This window comes from Nuphar pumila, chromosome 10 (assembly GCF_984573655.1).
Source record: "Nuphar pumila chromosome 10, dmNupPumi1.hap1.1, whole genome shotgun sequence".
NCBI classification, from domain to species: Eukaryota; Viridiplantae; Streptophyta; class Magnoliopsida; order Nymphaeales; family Nymphaeaceae; genus Nuphar; species Nuphar pumila.
This window is the reverse complement of record NC_143258.1, coordinates 5,850,217-5,876,777: the sequence shown is the minus strand read 5'-3', so window position 1 is coordinate 5,876,777 and position 26,561 is coordinate 5,850,217. Positions and strand designations below refer to the sequence as shown.

Sequence of the window (26,561 nt, the reverse complement as noted above, 5' to 3'; positions counted from 1 at the left end):
GATTGCATAACCTTTCATTTCCTTCCACTCTTACCTCACTGATTGCATATATCAACAACTTAATCCTCTCAAAACAACCTCAAAATCCTGGAAGAATCCATTTCACTATGTACTATTTAACTTTTCTATAAGAATTAAAGCACTAATGCTTACAATATTTTATCAGAATCCCACAAAAGTTTTATTCTTTTTTTCTTGCTTTTGAGCATTATTAGTGTTTTCTGTCAACCAACAGATCAGCTCAAAAACTCTTCATTTATATTTTGTGGAACCAATTATTAATTTTTTACCTTCTTCTTAGTCTATTATCCATTCTGGAACGTCTTCATTTCCATGTAGAAGCAAACTCTCCAAATTTATGATCAACCTTTCTTTCGGTGATCTTATAACGAACAGGAATTTTTCCATTGTAAATTGTACAGAGCAGTTGTTTTTTGAATAAACTGTGTCCTAAGCATTAGCATTGCATTGGGATTTCTTATAACTTTTGGGGTATGTGTCATTGTATCTCATATGGTTCGAAGTCATGAAATGGTGTGATTCCATTTCATGTGATTCAAACTTATATGATTCCTAATCACAGGGAGGACAATATGATTTAGTGAGCAAAATGACCCAAATATAATTTGAATCACTGCCCCATTTTCTCATGTTTGCTTGCACATTAGAAATGGGGTGAATGGGAATCACTCTCATCAATATGGGAGAACGATTCTCATTTGGGGCCAAGCAAAAATTGCTTGTTCGTGTGTTGTTTTTTCCCTGTACTTTTTGTTCATGATAATTTGATTCTCGTTTCACTATATAGTTTCAGGCACCAGGTCACGCACCCCACAAACAGGAACCCGCAAAAGGAAGAAAAGCTCGTAGATGATGCAATTTTGAAACTGTACTATGCCTGTAAATATGTCATGTATATGTGGTTTAGTTTTCTTGTGCTGCTGCTACAGTGTGAAAAACTTTGTTGCTAATTGTCACTATGCCTGTAAATAAGTCATGTATATGTGGTTTAGTTTTCTTGTGCTGCTGCTACAATGTGAAGCTTTGTTGCTAATTGTCACTATGCCTGTAAATATGTCATGTATATGTGGTTTAGTTTTCTTGTGCTGCTGCTACAATGTGAAAAGCTTTGTTGCTAATTGTCATTAAGAATGGAAGTCAAATGAGATTTAGGGATGTTAATGGATTGAATGTTATCTGACATGCAACAGGAGTCCCACTCCAACTAATTGGAATTTTTTTTTTCGACATAGAAAGCTGGGGTTAGGCAGACCCCTACTAGTTATACAACCATACCATATGGAGTTAGAACTTGCAACGTCCCAACACAATGTGACGTGCACTAACTGCTCCTGCCAAACAAGAGGAGCACCCCCCTGGATTTGGTAAAGCCAAATTGAATGCAGTTAATAATTGGACTGAAATTTGGTTTGAGATATTATTACCAAATCCGTTTGGATATCTGCATCTGAATATTGGAACTGGATTACATGTAAAAGTTGGATTTGGCACAGCCTTTACCGTAGGAATCTGAATCTGGCTTAAAATCTCAATAGCCAAGATCCTACTAGGTCAGTTTCAGTAAAGGGTACATCCAACTTAATTCTGAACTGTTTACATCCCTAAATGAGATAGATGGATGGTGAGGTTGCAGTGTCATAACCAAGAGGTCTCAGGTTTGAATCCCCAGCCTATCAGAAAAAATATAAGGATGATCATTTTGGTGTTGCTTTTTGTTTTCTATTTTTGGCTAAGCCAAGAAAAACACCTGGTTCTCATTGGCTGCGACTAGGATAGATGTGACATAACTCGGTTGGCCTTATCCCACGCCTCCACTGATATAACCCTAAGCTTCAGCGCGCCCTAGGCAATCGTATCAGCTTAAGCCTTGCAGCAAAGGACTGTCACTCGGTTATCAAACCCATGAGGTTGTAGAGGTAGCTTCCCTCATCTGGTTGGGACAACTTGTAAATGTGGACGTCACAAGTTAGAAACAAGGGTGGCATCTCTTGTCGCGAAGCTGGGTGTACTCGTCAATGTAGGAGATTTTCTCTTGGATTAGCAAAAAAAAAAAATTAAACAGAAAATTCAGATTTATAACAAGGCCAAAGTATTAGGTTCGCTTTTGGGTGGGGTTTTAATTGCGTGGGGTTGGGCCATAAGTCAGGGCGTCATTTCCTCTCAAACCCTATCACATGATATATATATATATATATATATATATATATATATATATATATATAGAGAGAGAGAGAGAGAGAGAGAGAGAGAGTAATGGGTCTGTGCTGAACTCATTTGGTGCTAAACCGCGTGCTAAATGGGTTTTTCAGCTTCTTCGGTGCTTTTTATGAGGTTTCGGCTTTATAAATATGTTGGGCATGGTCGATTTACTAAGAATTCACACTTGGATCATGTGTTTTCTATGAAAAAAATGATGTTTGGAGCCTAAAAATTTTACAAAGATTTTGGACCGTTCATTTTTGGAACTTTATAAAAACCCACCCATGTATTGGAAACAAACGCTTCAAGAGCAGATCCCTATAAAATCAAGTACATAGATCACATCTGTACAGTCAGAATTTAAAAATAAAATGAAAAAAAAAAACAAAAAACCCTATTTAGCACATGGTTTAGCATCAAATGGTCTCTCTCTCTCTCTCTCTCTCTCTCTCTCTCTCTCTCTATATATATATATATATATATATATATATATAGAGAGAGAGAGAGAGAGAGAGAGAGAGAGACCTAGTAACCTATTCATCAAAAATTTGATCCAACACAACTTGAGTCATCTTATTTGAATTTACCTGCATGGTAAATATATTATGCTGTACATATTGCATGAGTTGGATTGTAGCTTTTGCTACCAATGTTGTCAGTATTCGGTATAGGCCCTGTAGCGTTTGGCCAACGATTCAGCTGAATCGGCCCCCCCCGATACTCAAGTGAATCATTCTGACTCGGCCAAAAAATAATAATAATATATTATGTGTCAATCAGAACTTGACATGTGTTAAATCCATTAAAATAATATTAAAAAATAATTTTAAGTGTTTTTAAAATTTATTAAAAAATAATTTTAAGTGTTTTTAAAATTTATTAAAAAATAGCCGATTCAAGGGTGATGAGGTATTTAATATTCATGTACTTGATAATAGCCAATAATTGCACAATTGATGTGCTAATAAAGCAGCAAACCCCTAATGACCTATCATTGCTCTAAAATGACCATGGTCGAGGAAGAGCCTGAATTTTCATATTGGACTCTAGCACACAAGATCAGTAGCTGGGCCATCTCAAATACATTCAAGGAGTGAACTTTAGTTTTCAAAATTGGGCATATGCTGGCCATAGGGTGTTGCAATAGAGTATTGTGGTTCAGTTCCATGCATCAATTTTTTATAAGCTGGAATAAAAAAGGATACCTTTCATGCTCTCATACTTTTTTACTTGATCCTAGTCCAGATCTAGATCTGAATAGTCCCTGACCATGTGGGTTTCCAATCTAACTGGATTTGGATATATACAACTTAGGTCGAATAATACAAGTTGGATCCGGTTTGGAAGTCTGACGGACTTGCATCTCTAAAAAAAATGATGAACATGCCCACAAGGGCTCTGCTCATCTGGTAGGGGTGACTTGTGAATGTCACCAAGTTGACGGGACATCACAAGTTTGAAACCCACGGGTGGTGTCCCTTGCCGCAAGGTCGAAGCTGGGTGTACTCCCCAGTGGGCAGGGGAGACCTTGAGGGCTTTACCAACTGGAGGCCAGCCAATGTGCCGTCGGTGATGGAACCTATCCATGTGTGCATGTGCATCATGCGGAATCCTTCAAAGCAGAGCCGGACTTGTAAAGAGGCCAATGGGGCTTGGGCCTCAGAGTCCCTGGGCCCAAAAAAAATTTAGGGGCCCATTGTTTAGGTAGTTTATATAAATATTTTATACATTTTTATTTAATATAATATAAATATTTGGAATATTATATTTGTTTAATGTGAATGCAAATTTTATTGTTATTTTGATTCTTTAAAAGAAAATTGGAGGCGCTGCCCCCGAACTCCTACTGTTAATAGGGGGGCCATTTTTTCCCTCCACCTCGGGCCCCATAAAACACAGGTACGGCTGCTTCAAAGTTCAAGCCCTCCGTCTTGCTTGTTTCATTCATCATGTGCTTGGCCATAGGTATATTAATGGGTCGGGTATCCAAACAATTGTGGTGAACCAAAACCCACCCGATTACAAGAACGGAGGTTCGGATTTCGGTTCAAGTTATGTCAGGTTAAGAAAATGGGATCTCAAATCCAACCCACATAATTTAGAATGAATTTAGATTTTTTTTTTTACATAAAATCATATAATAAAACACTTGGGTCACCTGGGTTGAGTCAGATATTGCCCTAAACTGCCCCAAAATGTTAGTAGAGATTCAAACCTCCGACACCGTGGATCATAACAGCATGCTCTGATTTTCTGAGCTATAGTTCTCACCCTATCTCCACTGAATTAGTGCCAAGTACCCTTAAAAAAATCTTTTCTCTTTTCTGCCATTTTCTTTCCAATTAAAAATATGGGACCCAATGTCCACTCTAGAAGGGTTCTGATTTAATGGGTCCGTAGTTGATTTTTCTTTCAGCATCCAAGTCTCAATATTTTTATTTTCATTTATTATATAGGTAAACTGGCATCGGGTGGGGAGGCCTGCTGCATTGGAGCTATATATATATATATATATATATATTAGAGCGTAGGTGCTTAATGGGTTTTTCAGGTTTTTTTGTTTTATTTTTAAATTATGATCCTGCGGATGTGATCTATGTACTTTATTTTATAGGGATCAGCTCTTTTAGCAGAAAAACTCATTAAGCACCTAGCCTCTACTATATATATAGGGGTGGCAATCGGGTCGAGTTGGCAGGTCGGTTTGGCAGGTTGGCGGGTCAGCATACCTCAACAAATGGGTCGGCTGTGGCAAACATGAACCCGACCCATTTATTAAACGGGTAACCCGACACGACATGGGTAACCCGTTTAATAAACGGGTCAGGTGGGTAAATGGGTTGGCGGGTCGTGGTCGGGTAAACGGGTTGGCAGGTCGGGTTCGAGTAAACGGGTTGGCGGGCGGGTCGGGGTCGGGTTCGGGTAAACGGGTTGACCCATCTGCTTAACCCGTTTATTAAACGGGTCAGGCGGGTTGGCATACCCCTAAGATGAACCCGACCCGTTTAATAAACGGGTTAGGCAGGTCGACCCATTTATGACACGAACCCGTTTAAGCCAAACCCGAACCCAGCTAAGAAGCGGGTTGGCGGGTCGGGTTGCCACCCCTAACTATATATAGGGTCCTCGAATATGTATACCAGGGAACCTGTTCACTGGTTGAACTATTAAGGGTCGTTCGATAAACTCTGATCAGACGGCCCTCACTGTTTTAAGAGATTTTAAATGTCCTATCTCTTTCATACTATTTCAAATACCAAAAAACAAGAAGTGATGACCATTTCAATTTTTTTTCATTCCCATCTTTCCTCTTTCTTTCAACACTCCCAGCAGCTTGCCATCTCTGGCCGCTCTCCTGTACGCGGCCACCACCGAGCTCTCTTCTCTCTGCATATACACGATGGTAAAGGAATCTCTCTTTGAGTCGAGCCCTCTTCATTTTTTTTCCTATCTTCCTTTCTTTTTTTGGGAAAATCAGGAACCAAAAAAACTCTTCTCTGTATGTTTACTGTTTGTGTGTATTCATTGTTTTCCTACCTTCACTTCTTTTTTGAGAAAAATCAGTTGTCCTTGTAGGAGAGGGGTGTTCAACTAAAAAGGAAGTTATTACCAAGGAAGAAACATCAGTAGAGGATCTACCACGACCTACTTCATTTTTTTTCACAACCCACATCATTTTTTTTTATTTTTTTGAAATCCTCTGACAGATAGAGAATAAAGAGTAAACCTTAATGAAGGCCATTGATTTGAGAAAAACATCAGGTCTTACTCATTATGAGTTTGTTGAAGGAATGAAAAAGAAAGGCATTTGAGTTCCTGGAATTGGTCACAAGTATAGCAGCTGCTTAATTAATCATTTTGCATTTACTAACATGTGGATTGTGGGTCCTAATGATCTTAACACAGTTTAATGGGCTAATACATTTTTGGGAAAAAAAACCGTCTTTGGTTCCACCAGCGATTCATTTCTCTTGAATATAAAAAGAGAGTCAGTAGAATATGAGAATTAAGTGAACCATGATTTTCATGATTTTTTTGTTTTTTTCTCTTGAATCTAAGGTGCAATCTACATGTTTGGTTTTATAAGAACCGGCTCTTGAATCATTCAAATTTAATGCATAAATAAGATTTTTTAATGCTTTAATGGCTCATAATCTTCATACATATTGAAGCATTCAATAATAGCATTTTTCTATAAAAAATACACGATATTCCTAGCAATTTATATATATATATATATATTAGGTAAGTGCTATAGTGTCAATGTAGTAGGCTTTTTAAGATCTTCAAAAATCAATGGCTCATAATGTACCAAAATTTCATGACTTTAAAAAACTTATTTTTATGTTCAAAATTCTATCAAATAAACTATATTAAGTACATCTATAAGATTTGATGGAGAAGATGTAAAACTACAACTATGATTTCTAGGATATGGGAATAGGTGCTCCGGCACACACACACATATATATATATAAGTACATCTATAAGATTTGATTGAGAAGATGTAAAACTACAACTATGATTTCTAGGATATGGGAATAGGTGCTCCGGCACACACACACACACACATATATATATATATATATATATATATATATATATATATATATAGTGTTACCATACAGTCCATACCACCATAATAATTTGTGGTGGTGGCACATATTTCTTTTACATAGATCTAAGCACCAAATGCAAAATCTAACCTTTGGATCATGGTTAACATGGTCTATTTACTAAATGAAATGTGATAATTTATACCATTTATAGGCCACCCTTGTTTTCATGAATTGTGAGCGATTGATTTTCATGGTCTAAAAAATATGCTTGTATCATATATGATACAACCTTCTAATATAGTAAGTAAATCGTGTTAAACACCTATACAGTTAGATCTACCAATGGCTAGATCCAAACAAACAAAAGTGTGTACATATTTGATGCCTTTGAATGCACCAAATTATGAGCCTAAAATCATAGGTTCAAACTTTATCAACTCAATCTGACCACGTAAAACAGTTGAAAAAAGTTTGTTTGCTAAGGATCAAGCTTTGGATCGTGTCATTTCAATTTTAAAATATAATTTTTTAGTCAAAATTTTAGTGCATTCAAACACAAGATTGAAACAAGCATTGTATATCACATCCATAGGATTTAATTTACAAAAAAACTACTCAAACTTATGATTTGAGCTCAATAGTTACATATAATTTGGTGCTTTCAAAGGCACCAAATATATCATAGGTACAAGTTTGTATCGACTCAATCTAACCACATAGATGTGTTCTACATGATTTGTTTGCTAAGGATCAAGCCTTGAGCTTTCTGATGTAAAAATATGATTTTTGAGTTATGAAATTTTGACACAATGTGGGCAATTGATTTTTGAACCCCTTTAAAAACCTAATTACTTATCATGATTTAAAACAAGTTTCCTATTAATCAAACCATGTAGATCACATCCGTAACATTCAACCTACAAAAAATTGGAAATTTTTTTAAGAAAACCGTGATTTCTACTAATTTGTTTCTCACCTTCATTATTAGCCAATATTTTATTCATATATATATATATATATATATATATATATATATATATATATATATATATATATATGTGTGTGTTTCCTTTAATATTTTTTTTGTATTTTTAGACATTTTTTATAGATTTTAAAATTTCAATATATGAATATTTTTCTGAGATTTTTGTGAGAAAAACAAGTTTCTTTTAATTTGTACTGAGATTTTCTTTCTCCCAGAAAATCCCTATACCAAGATTTGTGGCTATGAATGAAACCCATGTCACAGGGACACATCACACATGCCGACTTGGACACCTACACGTACAACAATATTTTAATTTTTTTAAAGTAATAATTTCTTACATTTAAATTTTATTTCAATAAAAAACCACTTTTAATGTTAAAATATTAAAAAAAAATCTTTATCCTCATGTCTCATTTTTTAACCTTTTTTCGAACTTTGAGTCTAATCCAAATCCTACATCCTTGAGTCTACGAATCATCGTAACATAGCTTGAAACCTCCCACCCAACAAGAAATTTCTTCCCGAGAGAGGGTTGATGCTATGCATTTCACATATAAACGCGCCCAATTGTATGAAAAGCACGTGGGCCCCATCACATGATCTGGAAAGAGGTTCATTTTCGTACGAAAGTGGGCCTCTTTCCCTCATATTCGGCGGAAACAAACGGCCCCTCCCAACGGCGGTGAAAAAAAATTACCTGTCAAACGCAGACCTTTCTTTCACCATGCTTCTCAAGTTTTAGGGTTTTTCGGAGATTTTGGGTTTGAATTCTTATGGATTCCTGGTGAAGCAATCGTATAAAAGCGTTTGGTAAATCGTGGTGGTTTGTTGCTTCCGAGTGCCGTTACCGACTGTACTCGCTTCAGTCCGAAGATTGGTTTTCTGCTTTAATTGGTAGGCTTCTTATGCTCTCGATTCGTATTTAGGGTTTCTTTAGAGTTCTAGGGTTGCGTAATTCTTCGAGATCTGTATTGGGTATGTGTTGGTTCTGTGATCTGTGTTGTTATGTATAATAATTTTATCAGTTTCGTGCTGTGCGTTTGGCATTTGGTGGTGTTGATTTTGCGATTGCGGTGAATTTTGATTTTGGGTTTTCTTGGGTTCGTTGATCTTCATTTGTGTTTGTGATGAACTTGAGCTTTTCTTTGGAGCGATTCTAGTTTGATCGAGTTTGAATTCTTATTGGTTTTCTCTAGAGAGATCGTTGCTCCTTTTCTTGGTTTTGGTGTGAGATTTTATTTATTTATTTACTTATTTATTGTTTATTTTGGTTCTTGGGTGGTAGATCTGTATTGGGTTTTTGAAGTTCCTGTAGTTGGATCAGATTTGCTTGCTTGAAAAACGTATTTTTGGTCGATTTTCAGGGGTTAGACTGATTTTTTTTATTGATGCCTGTTTGGTTGGTGTTTTGAATCTGATTGTTTGTCTTTTTGTCGAGTGCAATGGTTTTTTCTTTTTCCCCTTAATTCTGTTCGTTGAAATTGGATATGTTTCTTTTTCGACAGATTTTCAGAAATGGCTGCCAATGGTAGCGAGAACCATGCTTCACAACAAACGGCTTCAAAGCCACCTCCGATGCCATCACCTTTGCGCAGTTCCAAATTTTGTCAGGTATGATCAATTCACAATCTTTTCGATTTGTTATCGTATCGTGTGGTCTGTTACGTTTTTAGTCCTTTTTACAGCTTGATTTTGGATTTGTAAATGCTTAGTGATGCATGGTATGCAGGAATTTAGTTCTGCATTGGCAGAGAAGTTGCTGAATTTTGATTTATTTATTTATTTTTTAAATTTTTTGTTATGGGAGCATGGTGCTTGTCTGCACGGCAATCATTCTGATACCTATTCCTTGTAGTAATTTCTTCCTACTAAAACGGTTGTTGAATGTTGAGATTTGTCATTGGCACCTGTAATATCTTTAGTCTTCTAGAATAGGCACTGATGCTTGCTTAATTTTGAAATTTCTCATTGCTTTAGTGCCAGAATCTCTGGTCTGGACTGAGTTGTTACAACAATTTCTTGTTATTTGGTGGGACCGTGTGGCTACCTTTTTTGAACGCTTTTGTTTTCTGTCTCAACTTTATTTTTCATAATCTCATGTCATTAGTAATGACAGCCCAAATTGCGGATCTTGGTGACTGGTGGAGCTGGATTTATTGGTTCCCACCTGGTAGATAAATTGATGGAAAATGATAAAAATGAGGTAATGCATTGTTCTCTTTTATGTATAGTATAGTTTGCTCTTTTTATGCTGAACACTGGTAATTCTTTCAGGAAACACTCATAGTCACTGTTAGTTTTTAGTTAACGGAAGGAATGACACCTACTAACCTTTTCAGTGATTTTGGTTGTCATGAACATTCTACATTTGTTTTGTTATTTATGGAAACATATATCAATGAATTTCTTTACCATGCTGTTGTCAGCAAACATGCATCAGCATGTTGTATTGCACCCAATTATTACATAATATCATGAAAATTTTAAATTATAGGATTTAAGTTTGACTTTGTTGTATTAGATGAATCCTTGACAGGCTTCTTATGGTAAATAGGTAATTGTTGCTGATAATTTTTTCACCGGTTCAAAGGACAACCTTCGAAAATGGATTGGTCATCCAAACTTTGAGCTTATTCGACATGGTATTTTTCTGTTTTTCTTTACTACTTAAGAGCTGATTTTTCTAATCCACTCGTATTATGTTCTCCAATTTTTTTAAGATTATATTTCTTTTCTTTTTTCTAAAAATGTGTTTTACACTTCATGTTGCAAGTGTCCTTTGCTCTGGAATCTTTTTGTAATATTTTTGTAGTCCTGGTTTATCAAGTAAAATTAGGAAATTTTGACTAGTCCAAATATAATGAAATGATGAGAAACTAAGAAACATGTTAATAGAGAAGGTAAAATCTTGAGGTGATGATCTTACGGAAATTGCCAGGATATGATTTCAGAATTAGTGGATGTCATAAATTTGTGCGTTACAGAACCAACAGCTTCAAATATTTGATTATCTTGAGCAAGTTGCCTCCTTGCATAGGATGTGTGTTTACACTCACTGCTATAGCTTATAATGGACTTAGAGCTTTTGGATAGAGAAAATTATGTAGCTGCCACAATTGAGATTTTTCTTAAAGCAAACAAAACATCGATGCTTCTAATCTATATCTTACTTGGAAAGATAATCATGTTTTATGTTATCAGATTGTGCTTTATTCCATGTCACTGAAATGGCTTTTCTGTAGTTTATCTAGGAGCTGTTTATTATCTGCGTGCATATGTAATTATTCTGAAAACATAAAATCCAAGTTGGACCATGGAAGAGCACAACCATTTTATTTGTGCATTTCGAAACTTCAATTCTTTTGGTTTTAAATTTGAAGCCTTTATCTGTTTCCATTTCTTGCAAATATAATAACTAGAAGGAAATCCTTTGTTGGTGCTGTTAAAAAAAGGAAAAGAGAAATGAAAATCAAGCAGTATCCTTCTCTTCAAATGATCAATTATTAATCTTTTTAGGTCTTATTTCTTTCTTTATTATGTTTGCCCTTTTTAATGGTTCTGCTAACTTTTTTTTATCATTATTACTTTTTTGTATTTGCTTGAGGTCTTGCCTATGGCAATGTCAATTTGATTCTTAATGTATATTTTTTTTGCTGCAGATGTGACAGAACCTTTGTTGATAGAAGTTGATCAAATATACCATCTTGCATGCCCAGCCTCTCCAATTTTTTACAAATATAACCCTGTAAAGGCAAGTATCCGATAATTTAAGTGCCTCATTAGTACCTCCTTTTTATGGCTTTTCATGTTTTCTATATACTTCACCTATTATATGCCTTGCTTTTGGATGACTAATGTCATAAGGTTTAATCTCAAGGTTATCTCTACGCTAATTGTTCTCTCTAAACAACCATTACTTGAATACAAACAACAAATGAGTTTGTGCAATTCTGTATATGTGTGCATGCATCCACTTGGGCACGTGTGTGTGTGTGTATGCCTATGCCAATGGATCTAACTAAACAATCATTACTTGAACACAAACAACAATTGAGTTTATGCAACTTTGTGTGTGTGTGCGCTCGCATGCTAATGGCTCCTGGCTCTCTCTCTGAACAACCATTACTTGAACACAAAAACAAAGGAATTGAGTTTATGCTGTTTTGTGTGTGTGCATTTGTGTCTCCTAGAATATGACCTTTCTTGACATATTAGAATCTGGAGTCAATATAATGATCCAATTCTCTACCAACCATGCAATCATGGTCATCTTTATAAAATATCAATTCAAACCAACTTTCTTGATATTGAATTGCATTATTGGTGGTTGGTTATTCAAACCATTTTAGTATTGTGTTGCTTTTTGTAGAGAAATTCTTATAACTGCCTCCCTATTGATCCAATCCACCTCTTATATAGCTTCAACTTAACATATGTAGTGGATTTGAGTTGCATAAGATTATGGTCTGCTCATGTATCTGCAATCTAATTAGATATTATGACATTTTAACAGACCATAAAGACAAATGTGATTGGGACACTGAATATGTTAGGACTTGCAAAGCGGGTTGGAGCAAGGTTTGATACTCTCTCCTTTCCCCCTGTGTGTGTAGGCATGACTGTGTGTGTATATATATATATACATATATTCACCAATATCGATATCGCGAGAAATTCTGATTTTTTAAGGTAGCTGATAATATTGGAAAAATCTCGTGATATTTTCAAAATATCGTTAAAATGAAAATATCATGATATTATCATATTTTTGCAAAATAAATTTTTTTTATATATTTTAAGTTCAGTTTTTCTAATTTTTTTGTTTCTTTTGTATTTTAATAACTTTTAAAACTTGTTTCTTTATATTTTTGTAAGAAAATAATAGAAAACCTATTCTTTCTTGCTGTGTGTGTGTACTACGGATATTTCCTTAAGATCCTTAAATTTCATATTGGTCTTCCTCATAGAAAATTTGCTACAAATGAAGATCAATTATGAATTTTTATTTTGCAATCTTTCCTCCAGATATCGGGAAGACCTTAAAAAACTGAAAAAGTACCTTGTTGGAGAATGTGCTGACTGACATATTTCTTCTTTTTCACATTTTATTCTGAGGAATCACTTTAAGTGGTCATTGGACTACCTGATGTTTTCTTGGAAAGCTGGTTTTGGTTAGAGAAATGTGTCCATTATATCTTTTGGTTGAAATTTTTGAGATATCTTCCACCAAGTCTTTAATTTCAAGGCATGTCCAGGGCACTTTGTTAGAACCTTGGCAAACTCTCATAGTGTGCTACTGTTTGCTAATTACCATACAATGTAAGCTATTTCCCTCAAATAGTGTAGCACTCTTAATTTTTATTTTTTATTTTCCTAGGATTTTGCTTACATCAACTTCAGAAGTATATGGTGATCCTCTTGAGCATCCTCAGACGGAAGAGTATTGGGGTAATGTCAACCCAATTGGTAAGTCTGAATCTGAAGTGCTCTTATCACTGGCATTGCTTTATATGTTCCTTTTGTGAACTTCTAAGCATGATCTGAATCAAATACATGTGCAACTGGGCACAGATTTGAATTGGATATCTGACTATCTGATCTCTTTGCATCTCTAACTGGAAGTAGAGAAAATATGTGATCCTGGTGGATGTATTTTTCCTGTAAACGGCTAATTTGATGGCCCTGAACACTGATGTGAAAATTATTGGCACTATCTAACCGAATCACATGTTATAATTGGTATTCTGGCATACTTGCTCCTATCTTTTTTGTCTGCTGTGGTCAATGTTCAAATATTTCAACTCCTGGCATAATAAGCATCAGTGACTCAGTTCATGATATGGATCACTTGGAAAGCTTCACATTGCATGTACTTTAGTAGTTTTTGTAAATTATATTGGCCTAAATACGTTGGTTAGCTAGATTCATCCAGTTTGGTTAAGTCAAGAAGAGTAGGACTACCATCTCAGATTTTTCCATGTTTTCCTGTCATTTTTTGAGTTGTCAGCCGAAGGATGGTCCTAGTTTAGCTGAACCGTTCAAGTCTTCAAGAAGTAACTTGTAAGTGAGACTTACATGTCGACCTGCCTACTTTTGGTTGATTTGGTGGCATGTCTGCAAATTATGTTTTGAAACTTAGCTGAGACTTTGACCTGAGCCGGCTTCATGGTGCATGCATTTAGTGCTGCTTAAAAGATGATATGTTTGAATTGCACATAGTGCCATATTTTTACTGCTTTTATGTAATGTTTTTTTGTGTTTCAGGTGTTAGAAGTTGCTATGATGAGGGAAAACGTGTTGCTGAGACTTTGATGTTTGATTATCATAGGCAACATGGCATTGGTAAAACATATGGATTTTTAATCTGGCATGCTACAGACATGCTAAATATAGTTACTGTCTATACCCTAGCCCTGCATGAGTATTGAGCATGGTCCTTATTTTCAGAGATTCGTATTGCAAGAATCTTCAACACTTATGGCCCCCGAATGAACATTGATGATGGGCGTGTTGTTAGCAATTTCATAGCTCAAGCACTCAGGTAAATTCAGCTTTCCTTTAAGAAGCTTGTCTGATTGCGAAAGAAGGGCAAATGCAAGTTTATTTAATAGTATGGTCAACTTCTCGATGTTTCCATGAGTTATTTGATGTCAACTTGGAAGCCAACAGTGAAAGTGCTACACAAATCTTGAAACCTTTATTACAATCTTGAAGCAAAGGTTTAACTGGACTTATTCACTAACAAAAATGTTATTGTTGTGGTATCTGTGTGTAGGGGTGAGCCTTTAACAGTTCAAGCTCCAGGAACACAAACCCGGAGTTTCTGTTATGTATCGGACATGGTATGTAGTTCTCGTCTTTCTTTCCAAGTCCTTTCTAACTACGGACAATGACATAGATGACACTAACTTTTGGCACAATACCGGAACTGACCGCAAACTAAAAACTATGGCACATCTGACCAATTAACTTTTTCTTGACACTTGTGCCCTTTTGTTGCTTGAAAAATCAGGCGCCCTGGTCGAAACCACTTGCATGGTGGTCCTTTCATGGTGCCTGATTTTTTCGATCAAGGCACCTGATTTTTCAGGCGAGAACTATCATGGTGCCTAATTTTTCAGGTGAGAAACTTAGACAAGTGGTGTTGACCAAGGCACCTAAATTTTCAGGCGACAAAAGGGCAAAACTGTCAAGAAAAAAGTTGAATAGATGGATTTGTCATAATTTCTAGTTCGCAGCCAATCTCGGTATTGTGCCCAAAAGCTAGTGCCATCTCCGTCAATTTCAGTTCTATAACACTAATTTGAAGGATCGGTGTGATCAGCACTAAGAGCTGCCTTTTCCTCTTTTTGCTGCATTTTCTTGAATGAAGGTTGATGGACTTATACGACTCATGGAAGGAGAGCACACTGGACCAATCAACCTTGGGAATCCAGGTTACCTTATTGGATGCTATGTTGCATGAATGAAAGTGAAATATCAGTGAATAACGTTGTTTCCATCTTCAGCATCTTTACCATGTCATTCAAACTTCAAAGTTTGTTGGATGAAAGATCAGAAATATACCGTGAAAGATGGTGGAGAGAGAGAGAGAGAGAGCTGTGTGGCTGATGACTCCCTTTCACAGTAGCTTTATATTGATCCTGCATTTATGACTTCATAATTGCTTTTTGAAACCCTAGAGGGATGCCTCTTGCACTGACTTTAAATGTATAACTCAAATTATGATCAAGAGAACATCAACATCTTAAGCCTCTTAAGCTTTTGACTTGCGCTACAACCTCATGCAGATTTATCTGTTTCAAGTGGCATGTATTTAAATCTGGGTCGGGTCTATAAGCAATATATTTGGATCTATTAGGTTTGGGGTCGGAATCATGCATATGGATATATATGGTTGGACTTGGGTCGAAACCGGTTACAAACTAGCCCATTTTCCATTTTTTAACTTATAATCTATATGTTTCACTTGCGTTGTGGATCTAGACATTTGCAATAGGGTCTATTTCAATTTTAGATATGGGTGGTGTGGCTGATGCATATCCAACCCTTCAGCAACCTGCAATCTCTCTCTCTCTCTCTCTCAGTTTGGTGCAGAGCACCAGCACTCTACATGTTGTCTCAGGTCCCTGTGGTCGTGCTGCACATTGTTCCAAGTAGTCTAACTCTGAGTTGCATAGTATGATCATTACCATGTTGCATATTATTCTCAAACATGTCTGACTTCATTTTTTCACTTTGCTTGCAGGTGAATTCACAATGTTGGAGCTTGCTGAAACAGTGAAGGAGGTCAGTTCACATGTTATTTTTACTGAATTGATGAATTTCTCCTTTTATAGGCTAGTTTCCTATCTCTAAGGAAACAGAAATAGTTCTCTAATGTTATCCAATGAGATATCTGGATGGTTAGATTTGATTCCCACTAGCTGTATTTCTTAGCTTGTCTATCCCAAAAGCAAAATGTTTAATCTTATCACGTTATCACTGCAGTTTGAAAGTATCTTCTCCTAGAAAATGTTTCTTAATTTGTTCAACTAGAAATTGGTGCATTCTCAGATCTTATGTAGGAGTGTTCATCTGATGTGACCCTTTCGATGCATGGGGGACAGGCCAACCCGCGTCATCTGAAGGGCACATAAGGGACCATAGTGCATGGTTGCCCCATCCTCAATCCAACGCAAAAAAAATATGGGATGGTCCTAACAGCATTTCATTTCAACCTCCAATTCCAATATGCCAGTGCATGCTATCTCATCCATAATGCAATGCCAAGAAAATGTGGGATGGTCCTAGCAGTGTTTTCATGTTTAAGTCTCAATATGCCAGTGCATGCTAGCCCACCCAAAACACGATACCAATAAAAGTGTATCTTGTAATTCCTCTGTTTGGTTTATCTATTTTTGCTTTCATTTCCAGTTGATTGATCCATCCATACCACTAAATAATGTGGAGAACACACCGGATGACCCTCGTCAGAGAAAGCCTGATATAACAAAGGCGAGAACCTTGCTAGGTTGGGAGCCCAAGGTTAAACTGTGTGACGGTCTTCCGCTAATGGAAGATGACTTCAGGCTACGGCTCGCGGTCCCGAAGAAATGATTGCCATGGTTCTTGCTATAGTTTTTGGTGTATCAGACATGCTGGAGCTGGATTTTGATTCTTGGAGAGATACAAGTCATATTTTTATGTTGTGGATTATGTCAGTTTAAATCTTGTCTTGGAAATTTTTGGTATGTGGAATAACAGACTCGCTATTCCTTTCTTTTCTCATAAATGCATATTTTGGTGTTTGAAGCGGCCAGAGTTTCTTGGATGCGTGTGTTTGTGTGTGGTGGTGGTTGATATCTTGATCTATAGCTACCCGACTAAGAATTGGGTGCGAGAAAAGATGCATTAAGGGCTGTTTGTTTCATGTAATTTTCATGAGAAATTGGTGAGCTGACAATCTTATCCCTCTCCCACAAAAGTGAAACATACATCCCATCATCGTAGTGGGATGCTGGTACAAGTGGGCTGCAGTTTTCCTTTCTACTTGTGGCTTTTCTTTCTAATATAACCAAGGAAAACCCCCACCCAAGACCAGGTCATTTAATGGGCCTGCCTCCCTGCAATGTAAAAACTCCAGGATGAGAGTGACCATCCAGCAAAGCAACAACAACCTGCATGTGCAAGTGGGGCTCAATCTTGAGCCTTATTGACAAAGGACCTCACTGACCACATGACCACACCACGGTGGTTACTTTAACATGAAATTTTCAGTATTTTCTTTTTCCTTAATAATTTTTTTTAAACACATCAGAAGATTATTCTTATATTAAAACTACCTTTTTAATATGGGTTTCCAAACTAGGATCCAAAACTCTCAAGACAATTTGCACATTTACAAAAATGTGTTTTATATAAAATGTTTATCATTATTTACATATCTATACAAAGTTCCAAAAAACATCCGAAGCAATCCTAGGTCCACGTCCTTGAATGTTCATGCACTGCCCATATGTCCTCTGCTGCCTTATCTGCCTACCGATGACTGTCTGAAAATAATAACAATTGAAGGGGTGAGACAACACATCTCAGTGTTATCCAACCATTCAACACAAACATCATGTGAGATCAAGTCAATTGGAAAGTCATTTTGTTAAAATTTTATTTTTCTCAAACAAGAAGAGTCGACCCTTAACTCATCAGGTATCGACCCTCAGGAGCACTCTCATTGTGAAAAAGACTCAGGAGAGTCGACCAACTGAACCAGGAGTAGACCCTCAATTGTGTGTATGGGTGGTGTGTGTGTGTGTTGTTAAGTCTCTCTAAAAAGAACCAAGTGGAATAGACTCTTTCAACCTAGGAGTCAACTCTCAGCATAAGAAAAATCTCAAAATTTAGAGTAGGAAGAGTCGACCAGCTAAACCAGGGGTAGACTCTCAACTAAGGGGGGGGGGGGGGGGGTAAGTCTCTCTAAAGAGAACCAGGTGGAGTCAAGTCTTCCAACCTAAGAGTCAACTCTCAGCATAAGTAAAATCTCAAAATTTAGAGTAGGAGTCGACTCTCCCAATCTGAAAGACGACCCTCAACTGAATGAAATCATCACTTGCCACAAAGGAGTCGACCCACCAACCCAGTGGTCAACCCTAATTACATAATGTAATATCAATGTAAACAATTTTGGTCAAGCAAATGTACAACAAATGCTTAGATTCAAACTAATCCTTCAGTTCTTTCTCTCTCTATCTAAACTTGCACTAAATGAAAACAAATGCTCACTTATTATGTTCAATGTTGAGTCTACTATGCTTATAACATGAAAAATGATTTTTAATTGCATGATTTATGAGTTGTCGATGACGTATTTGGCCTTTCCGTTACAAGTGAAGCAGCTATCTTCACCTGCATGGGCACCAAAAATTCAAAAAGTGAAAAACAAATTATTTTCGTGGCAGGCGTCTTATCTCTTTATCGTTGTCTGACTGACTTTAAGAAGACATAATCTTTCAACTATTGCAGAATTTTTCATGTCTATGTTTGTGATACTTGTGTGAGTGAAGAAGCAAATTACACGTTTATTGGCAAATTTTTTATGGTCGGGGTGTCATATCTAGGGTAAACGTCATTTGGTTGGTTAGTGAACGGTGGTATTACCTAGGCGTATGACTGGCTTAGAAGTTTTTGCACCTAGACAGAGGAGCATTGCACTTGTTGCCAAGCAATGTTGGTTGGCTCATCAACCGGGTAATCCATGTGCTTGTTTGCTTCATGCTAAATATGGGGTTCCCGATTTATTACTAGTTCAACAAGGAACATGGGGGTTGGCGATCTCGCATTTGTGAAGCATGTGGTTGAGAGCCTTAAGAGACACTGAACTCCTGTCATGTAGATCTAAGGGATCCATCCTCCACCATGAGCCTTAAGGGACACTGGACTCCGATACTCGAGGTAGAAGTGACAATATGCCTAGTAGTGTATTATGTCGACTTAAGGGTGAGGAATAAGGTCCAGAAACTCTGAGTCTCAGGTTGAGGGATACCTTGACGAAAGGTCTTAAACTCTGGTACAAGTGCCTTGGTGTCCTCCAAGGGTTAAAAGATACAAGTAAATGTATGAATGAACATCCTTGGACAGGCTGAAGATGCTCATAATTTTTCAAGAGTGGTGCTCCTTTTGTGTAAAAAAAATCGTAACTAAAGTTGTGTATGCACATGACATGTAATACAAATGTAACTGAATAAAAGATAATAAAATATTCATGCACGGGTTGTGTACTTGGTGCGTAGTGTTAGGGTTGATTCTTCATCAGTTATAGTATTTTGTTTTTGCTTTAAGAGTCGACCCTGAGTAAGGTTGCCCGCTTAAGCAACACCACTAGTCCCTCTGCAACTGCATTGAACAACAATGGCGAGAGTGGGCAACATTGTCGTAATACATGCCCCAACTTGATTTGGTCTCCTCTTACACTATTAATATTTATCATGGCCTGAGCATTTGAAACTAATTCTCTCATCCACCCAGAAAAACGATGACCAATACCAAAATTTAACAACATTTAAAATAAGGACCAATGCACAGAATCATAGGCTTTATGAAAATCTAATTTTAGAACAAAATATGGTTGACCGCTAAGTTGCAAGGAATGAATGACTTTTGATGCCATGATGAACGATTGTTGAACCCTCTTATTGTAGATAAATGCGAACTGAGAGTCCAAAAAAATCTGGTGTGCCACTGCTCTCATCTTATTAGCCAAAACTTTGACAATCATACGATAGAGAGCACTCATAACAGAAATCGGGCGAAACCTTGAGATATCCGTGGCTACATCATCTTTCGAAATTAATGATGTAAGTTTGTTTAGGCAATCTGAAGTTACAATAGAACTCATCAAAAATGTTAACCATATCTTGACACAATCCCAAAATATTTTGAAAAAATCCACATGAAACCCATCTCCTTTTGGTGCTTTCCACCCCCGACAAATCTTTGATGGCCCTATAAATTTCTTCTTCAGAGAACTTTCTTTGCATAATTTTGACTTGCTCTTATTGAATCGTCCCAACAAAAGCTCAACCAATGATGCCCTCCGCTGTTAACGAAACATAACATAAATCCTTAAAATATTGAGTGACTGCTGAATTAACGTGTTGATTAAAATAAGGAACTCTCTCAATGGTGATTGAAGGAACGACTTTCCTCCTATAACAATGAGAAGCATATGAATGAAAAAATTTAGTATTTTTAGCTATTTCACCCCAGCCTTTTGTTTTCATGGAATTTCCTTCTTGACCCTTCCGTTTTTCAATAGCATATATATATATATATATATGTATATATATATATATATATAGAGAGAGAGAGAGGAGAGAGAGAGAGGGCGAGGCGATGACACCAAGGTCTCGCTGCCCAGCCACTGCACAGGAGAGAGACAGACCAGGGCCTCTTGTTGGTGGCATCAACACCCGCCTACAAGAGAAGAGAGATAGAGTCAGAGACCCCTCTCTCCCGACTTATTTTTTGTATATTTAGATCGTTCTCCATCCCTGTTCTTTTCATAACAGGGGTGAAATAGTGTTTTACCGTGAAAAGGGCTACAACATACAGCGTTCTGCGCATCGACCTCATCCGTTCTTGGATGGCAATGGCATCCTGCACAACGCACAGGACACGCCATCAAACAACCCCTAAGAGTCCATTTGCATGTCACGGAAGAGGAAGCCGCAAACACCTCTTTTCCCAGGAATGCTTCCCGCGGAAAAGGGCGGTCCAGTGTGTACATGTGGGCTCCATATTTCCAACATTTGTTTTGTCAAGGTAGGGCCCGCGGAAATGCACACCCGTCGTTGCATTTCTGCAGATAGAGAAGAGTATTCCCTGAATCTGATCCCATCCACGAGAACCGTTTTCGCAGAAAAGGGGTTCAGCGTATAAAATTGCACACCCGTCGAGGCGTTTCTACGATGCCATGTTTGTTTTGGCATTATGGAATCCGCGGAATCGCACGCCCGTCTATGCGTTTCCGCGGAAAATCCAGGTTTTCCGTGACGCACCCCGAAGTAACCCAACACGAATCCAACCTATTAATATTTACAACCCCTCCTCTTCTCTTCTATCCTGTAGTAAGCCAGAGGGGAGACGAAGATGGCTGTGTTTCTTCGTCTTCATCCGGGCAGCCGTCTGGCTCTGCCGTGGGATACGAGACGACCCAAGAAGGCTTTGGGAAGCAGCAGTAGCAGAAGACCTCCTCCCTATGGCGGAAGCGGAAACGCGCCAAGGTGGGCGTCATGGGAGTGCAGCCTGAGGGACAAGGGGCTGAGCAAGAAGCCGCTGTGGAGGACGAGGGAGGACATGAGCTCGGAGGCGATGCAGGCCTCCTTCGCCCTCCGGATGGCCAGCAAGAGCAATTCGGAGGAGGCGGTGGAGAGGGTCATGGGCTCCAGTGTCTCCAGGTTGGTCAAGCCCGACCTCCTCTCCCTCCTCGCTCACCTCCAGCGCACTGACTCCTGCCACCTCGCCATCAAGGTTCGGTCTCTCCCAACTTTCTGTTCTTTTCTTACCCCACACATTTCTTTTCTTTACCCATTTTCATTTTCTGGCTTGATGTTCTGTGAAATGCCGATGTCTATCAATGAAAACCGTTTCGATTCTGAGGAATTCGATTTCGTTTTTGCGAACCAAACGTACCAAAAAATCGTTAGCAAGTACGAACTGGAAGTGGAACTAACTGAGAATTGGATTATCTAGGAAAGCAGGAAATAACAGAAAATTAGTAAAATGTAAAGGCTGTCTCGTAGCATAATCTTTCTATTCTCCCGTACCTCTCATCTATTTATATGTGAGGATTGCTGATGTTGGTAAGCTTCCAATTCAGATGAGCTTTATAAATTTCCTAGTTCTACTCAACTTCTAAATTCTAGATAGGACCATATGCACAGATACAGTATCCACTGCAATGGGAAGACCCAAAAATCCCAAACAGAAGAATGAATCCGAATGTATCTTATGACCCAGGTTGCGTTCCTGCTCTTGATCTGCATCAATCTTTGTTGATAACACATTCCAAACGCCTAGCTGGGTCTTGTGTTAGTTGCCTGAAGCAATTTCTCATTGCCAATGAAACCTGTACACTTTTCCTTGTCATTTCAGTAATCAATGACCATTTCTTGATAGGTGGAATGTCATTTCATTCATTTTCATGCCTGGCAATCGCTTATTAGAAGCACTGGACTTCATTAATCTTGTACTATACAAATTTGATCTTCAGATTCTTCCAATTGTTGCATTTGCATGCTCATCTATTCTTCTTTCTTTGATCAATCTGATCATTGTCACCAAGGACTTTTGTTTACTGAGTCCACCCTAAATGAAACAGGAAAGGGCAAAGGCTAAGAAATCCCTTTAGACAGTTTCCTAACTCTTGAAATTGCATTTGGTATTTTCAGATGATGGTGGCTTGTTATAAAACTTGCAAGACCATTGAATTTGTAACGTACTGATTGAGAATACAGTTTTCTTAAGCGTCTTCTAGTTCAATCCTGTAATGTTGCTTTTATCACCGGTACCACTTAATTGCCTCACTCATAATCAAATGACACTGGTGTAACATTTCTTATCAAGAGTTTGTGTTGAAATCTAGAGTCTTTTCCCATTGAGCAAATGCAACTTGTAGATCATCTCTCTCAAAGTGAGGGGAATCAATCTTATCAAATAAAATATGGCTGGATCCTCCTCTTACTTTACCCAACTTATTTAGATTTGAACTATATGCTTTATTCTGATAGACAATTTTGTATCTAGCACCAACTGCAGAATTTTTCTCTGGCATTTTCTCAAAGGTCTAACCTTGATTGTCCGAACATTGTGTTTTATTATTTCTTCTACCTTAGCATACCGTCTTCCAGTCACCTTGCTCTGAAACCGAAGCTTTGGTTTCCACTTATTTTAATCATCTTCAAGTTGGATTACATCCCCTCTACACACCCAATCAAAATTTCACTACTTGAGATCATCGAAAATAGTGAGATGGGACAGGTATGTTTCATCCCTTTTCTCTAAGGATTCTGTATCCTCAAGGTTTGAGATCCTTTTTTAATTAGGATCTTGTTTTCATTGTCAATGTGTTTCAAAGCCTTGGGTTGCGCCTTTTGTTGGCAAGCAGAAGCAAAACTGGCATTATAATTAAATCATAGCAACAAAAATTCAGTTTCTGTATGTGTGGAACACCTTCTGTGACCTAATCGAGAAATTTATGGCTGTAGACCCAATATTTCCTAGACGTGCCCACAATTTATTTAAGATCTAGCAAACTGTGCAAAGGGGTTGGGATCGAATGAGATAGCTGGATGGTTTGTTTTCACTATCATAACCGAAGGGCCTCAGGTTTGAATCCCATGGGTGTCATCCCCTGTCTTGCCTATAAAAAAGGTAGCACAGAGGTCCATCCATCACATTTCCTTTCATTGAACCAAGGGGTGATAAACCAAACTGTAAAATAAGTATATTATTTAAACTCTAAGCTGTGATCTCTTGAAACTTGGAGTCATCTTAACTGTTAATACTCAAATAAGACATATGACGTGAATGAAAACTGATATATTTCTATGAAACATGACTCTGTGTGACTCTAGAATCTTTCTGGATTCCTACTTACTATAAAACCTCCAAGATACTAAAGGATAAATAGTTTGATCATTCTACTACAAAAAGCTTAAACTTGAGTACTGGTTTCTCTTTGCATGCGAAATGTTATTCAAGGAAAGTCTGGCATGTAGTAAACAGTTCCATATTCACAAACTTTTATCTTATATTGATTAGGATTGTGATGAGGATTCTCAACTCTAATCTTGTTTTCAGTCTTTAACTGTTCTCCTATCACTGTCTGAAGATTCATTTTCTGTTATTAATTTTATTAGTTTCTTTGAGTCTTATTATATTTGGTCTAACAAGTTGCAACTTTTGGCCCAAGATTGAAAAAGCAAATTTCTTTCATTTTCTGCTAGGTCTTCGATTACGCACGTGCAGAGATTTGGTATATACCAGAAGCATCATTCTACTTTGACATGATATACATGCTGGGAAGAAACAGCTTGATTGAGAAGGCTGAGTATTACTTTCAGCAGCTCCAAGAAGAGGGGTTGCAACCTGAAACTAGAATTTACACAGAGATGTTGGTTGCATATATGCAGGTAGGCATGGTTGATAAAGCTATGGATATGTACAGGCTGATGAAAGAGGCTGGATGTAAACCCAGTGAGTTGACATTTACAGTTTTGCTAAGGAATTTACAGAGGTTTGGTAAGGTTGAATTGATAAAGAATGTAGAGAATGATGTGATAGAGTATCTTGAGGAAGGGGGGGAATTTTTGAATAATGTAAGAATGAGAAGGAAAAAAGCCACTTCTGAGTTATAAAACTGATTATATTTAACTTTTGTATAAAGTATGTCTTCTTTTGCAGCTACGAGCTTAAAGAAAAACTAGTTAGTTTGCCTGTATGTATGCTTGTGACTTGGAAACTATATGGGTATTGTACTTTCTCAAATCTTTGGTAGAACATGAGCATCAGTCACACCCCTACCCAATTAAAAAACAAGGTCTGTTTAAAACTTGACATGTTTATTTTCAGTCACACCCAGATTCAAGCACGAACATGAATAAAATTGGGTTGAGTTCTATCCAAAATTTTAGACCCCAATTAAAATTTGGTATATTAAAAACTTGCAAACAGAAAGAATTCATGAAGGGAATTTTGCAAATTTGGCTGTCCCAGATCCAAACCGATCCGACTTCCCAATGTATTTTGGGATATGAAATCCGAACCGTTTGCATAAGTAATACTTCGGATCCATTAACCGATATGGGATTACAATTTTAATTAGTGCTATCAATGGATCAGGTTTGTATTAGACTCGGGTGTGGGCATAAAAAATGCTGAGCTTCGATTATTTGGGTTGGCAAGAATTTGACCCAAGTAATATGTGGCTCAAGCTTGAGTTATGATTTTTGTCCATATCCGATCTAACCTTGCTTAACCCGAGTATTCTATAAGTATTTTTTGGTGAAAATAAGCACTTTCAATTATAGGATTCGGGTTTAGGATATCATTTGCTTGATTTGGCAAAACTTAAACCCGAACCTGAAATCCCGCAACTAGTTATTTGGGTGGGTTTGGTATACCCTGGTGGATTGAATACTTGACCTGTCGATAGCACTAATTTTAATCATACCCAAACCCAGATCCAAAGTTGAATGAAATTGGGTTGGATTTGCATCCAAATTTTAGATCAGTCTCAAAAAAGGGTCTAACAATGTTCAACCTGAACAAACCCAGTTACACCCCTATGGACCATAGTAGGGATGTCAGCAGGTCGGATTCAGGTTAAAGTCAGATGTAGGGATGGCAGTGGATCGGGGTGGGGGCAGGGGACAAAGTCTCCACCTCTGCCCCATCTCAAAATCCTACCCTCCATCCCCGCATGGGTTTTGATTTTAACCAACATCCTTGCCTTCATCCTGTTTCATGTCTTACATCCCCGGTTCAATTGGGGCGAGGTGGGGCCCCGTTTTCCCTTGGTCCACTGCCATCTCTAAAGAAGGATCGAGGAGGTTGGGCGGGGATCGAAGATGGGGACAGGACGGGGTGGAGAAAAGCGCAAGTCCATCCCTGCACGGATTTTGATTTTAACCTCCATCCACATTTCATGAGTAGTGTTTGTTATTGAGTTTTGTATTGAAACCTGACCCAAATCCAAATCTAACTAAAACCTGAACCCAATTAAGTCTAAATATAGGGTTTAGACTAGTCAAGTCTGGATTCGGTTTTATCTTTTTCATCCTACTTTAAATTTGATTCAGTTTTATCCTTTTCATCCCACTAGGGATGGCAGTGGATCGGGGGAAAACGGGGCCTGCCCCACCTCGCCCCATTTGAATCGGGGATGGAGATTTTGTTTTTAACCTCCATCCTCGCCTCCATCCTCGCATGGGTTTTGATTTTAACCTCCATCCCTGTTTTTCCTCAATCCACTGCCATCTCTAAAGAAGGGACGGGGATGAGGCTCAAGGATGGAGACAAGACGGGGCAGAGAAAAGCTTTAGTTCATTCCTGCATGGGTTTTGATTTTAACCTCCATCCCCATTTCATGTCCTCCGTCCTCGAGGGCGGGGCGGGGCGGGGCCCTGTTTTCCCCTGGTTCACTGCCATCCCTAGTAGGATGAAAAGGACAAAACCTAATCAGATTTGGAGCCCGATGGAAAAAGATAATACTGAATCTAGATTTGACTAGTCTAAACCCGATATTTACGCTTAAT

At 37.8% G+C, this 26,561-nt stretch overlaps 3 protein-coding genes across 3 annotated transcripts in view; all 3 read left to right on the top strand.

Annotated features, from left to right (window-relative positions):
- LOC149823357 (uncharacterized) overlaps positions 1 to 1,163 on the top strand; it is an 81,740-nt gene extending 80,577 nt beyond the window's left edge. The window contains exon 10 of the mRNA XM_090020034.1: positions 809 to 1,163. Within this exon, the coding sequence (XP_089876160.1) occupies positions 809 to 870 (62 nt within the window). The 3' untranslated portion in view covers positions 871 to 1,163. The remainder of the gene's footprint in view (positions 1 to 808) is intronic.
- Positions 1,164 to 8,548: 7,385 nt separating this feature from the next.
- LOC149823356 (UDP-glucuronic acid decarboxylase 5) lies at positions 8,549 to 17,066 on the top strand. The gene is made up of 13 exons (XM_090018789.1): positions 8,549 to 8,661; positions 9,273 to 9,378; positions 9,884 to 9,970; positions 10,322 to 10,409; positions 11,427 to 11,518; positions 12,281 to 12,345; positions 13,145 to 13,233; positions 14,032 to 14,109; positions 14,215 to 14,308; positions 14,543 to 14,609; positions 15,140 to 15,203; positions 16,016 to 16,056; positions 16,684 to 17,066. The coding sequence occupies exons 2-13, from the start codon at positions 9,283 to 9,285 to the stop codon at positions 16,864 to 16,866; spliced, it is 1,044 nt and encodes a 347-aa protein (XP_089874915.1). The 5' UTR covers positions 8,549 to 8,661; positions 9,273 to 9,282; the 3' UTR covers positions 16,867 to 17,066.
- A 4,321-nt stretch (positions 17,067 to 21,387) lies between these two features.
- Positions 21,388 to 24,704, top strand: LOC149823355 (uncharacterized). The gene is made up of 2 exons (XM_090018790.1): positions 21,388 to 21,774; positions 24,252 to 24,704. Exons 1-2 carry the CDS (start codon positions 21,394 to 21,396, stop codon positions 24,660 to 24,662), a joined length of 792 nt encoding a protein of 263 aa, XP_089874916.1. The 5' UTR covers positions 21,388 to 21,393; the 3' UTR covers positions 24,663 to 24,704.
- Positions 24,705 to 26,561: the final 1,857 nt, after the last annotated feature.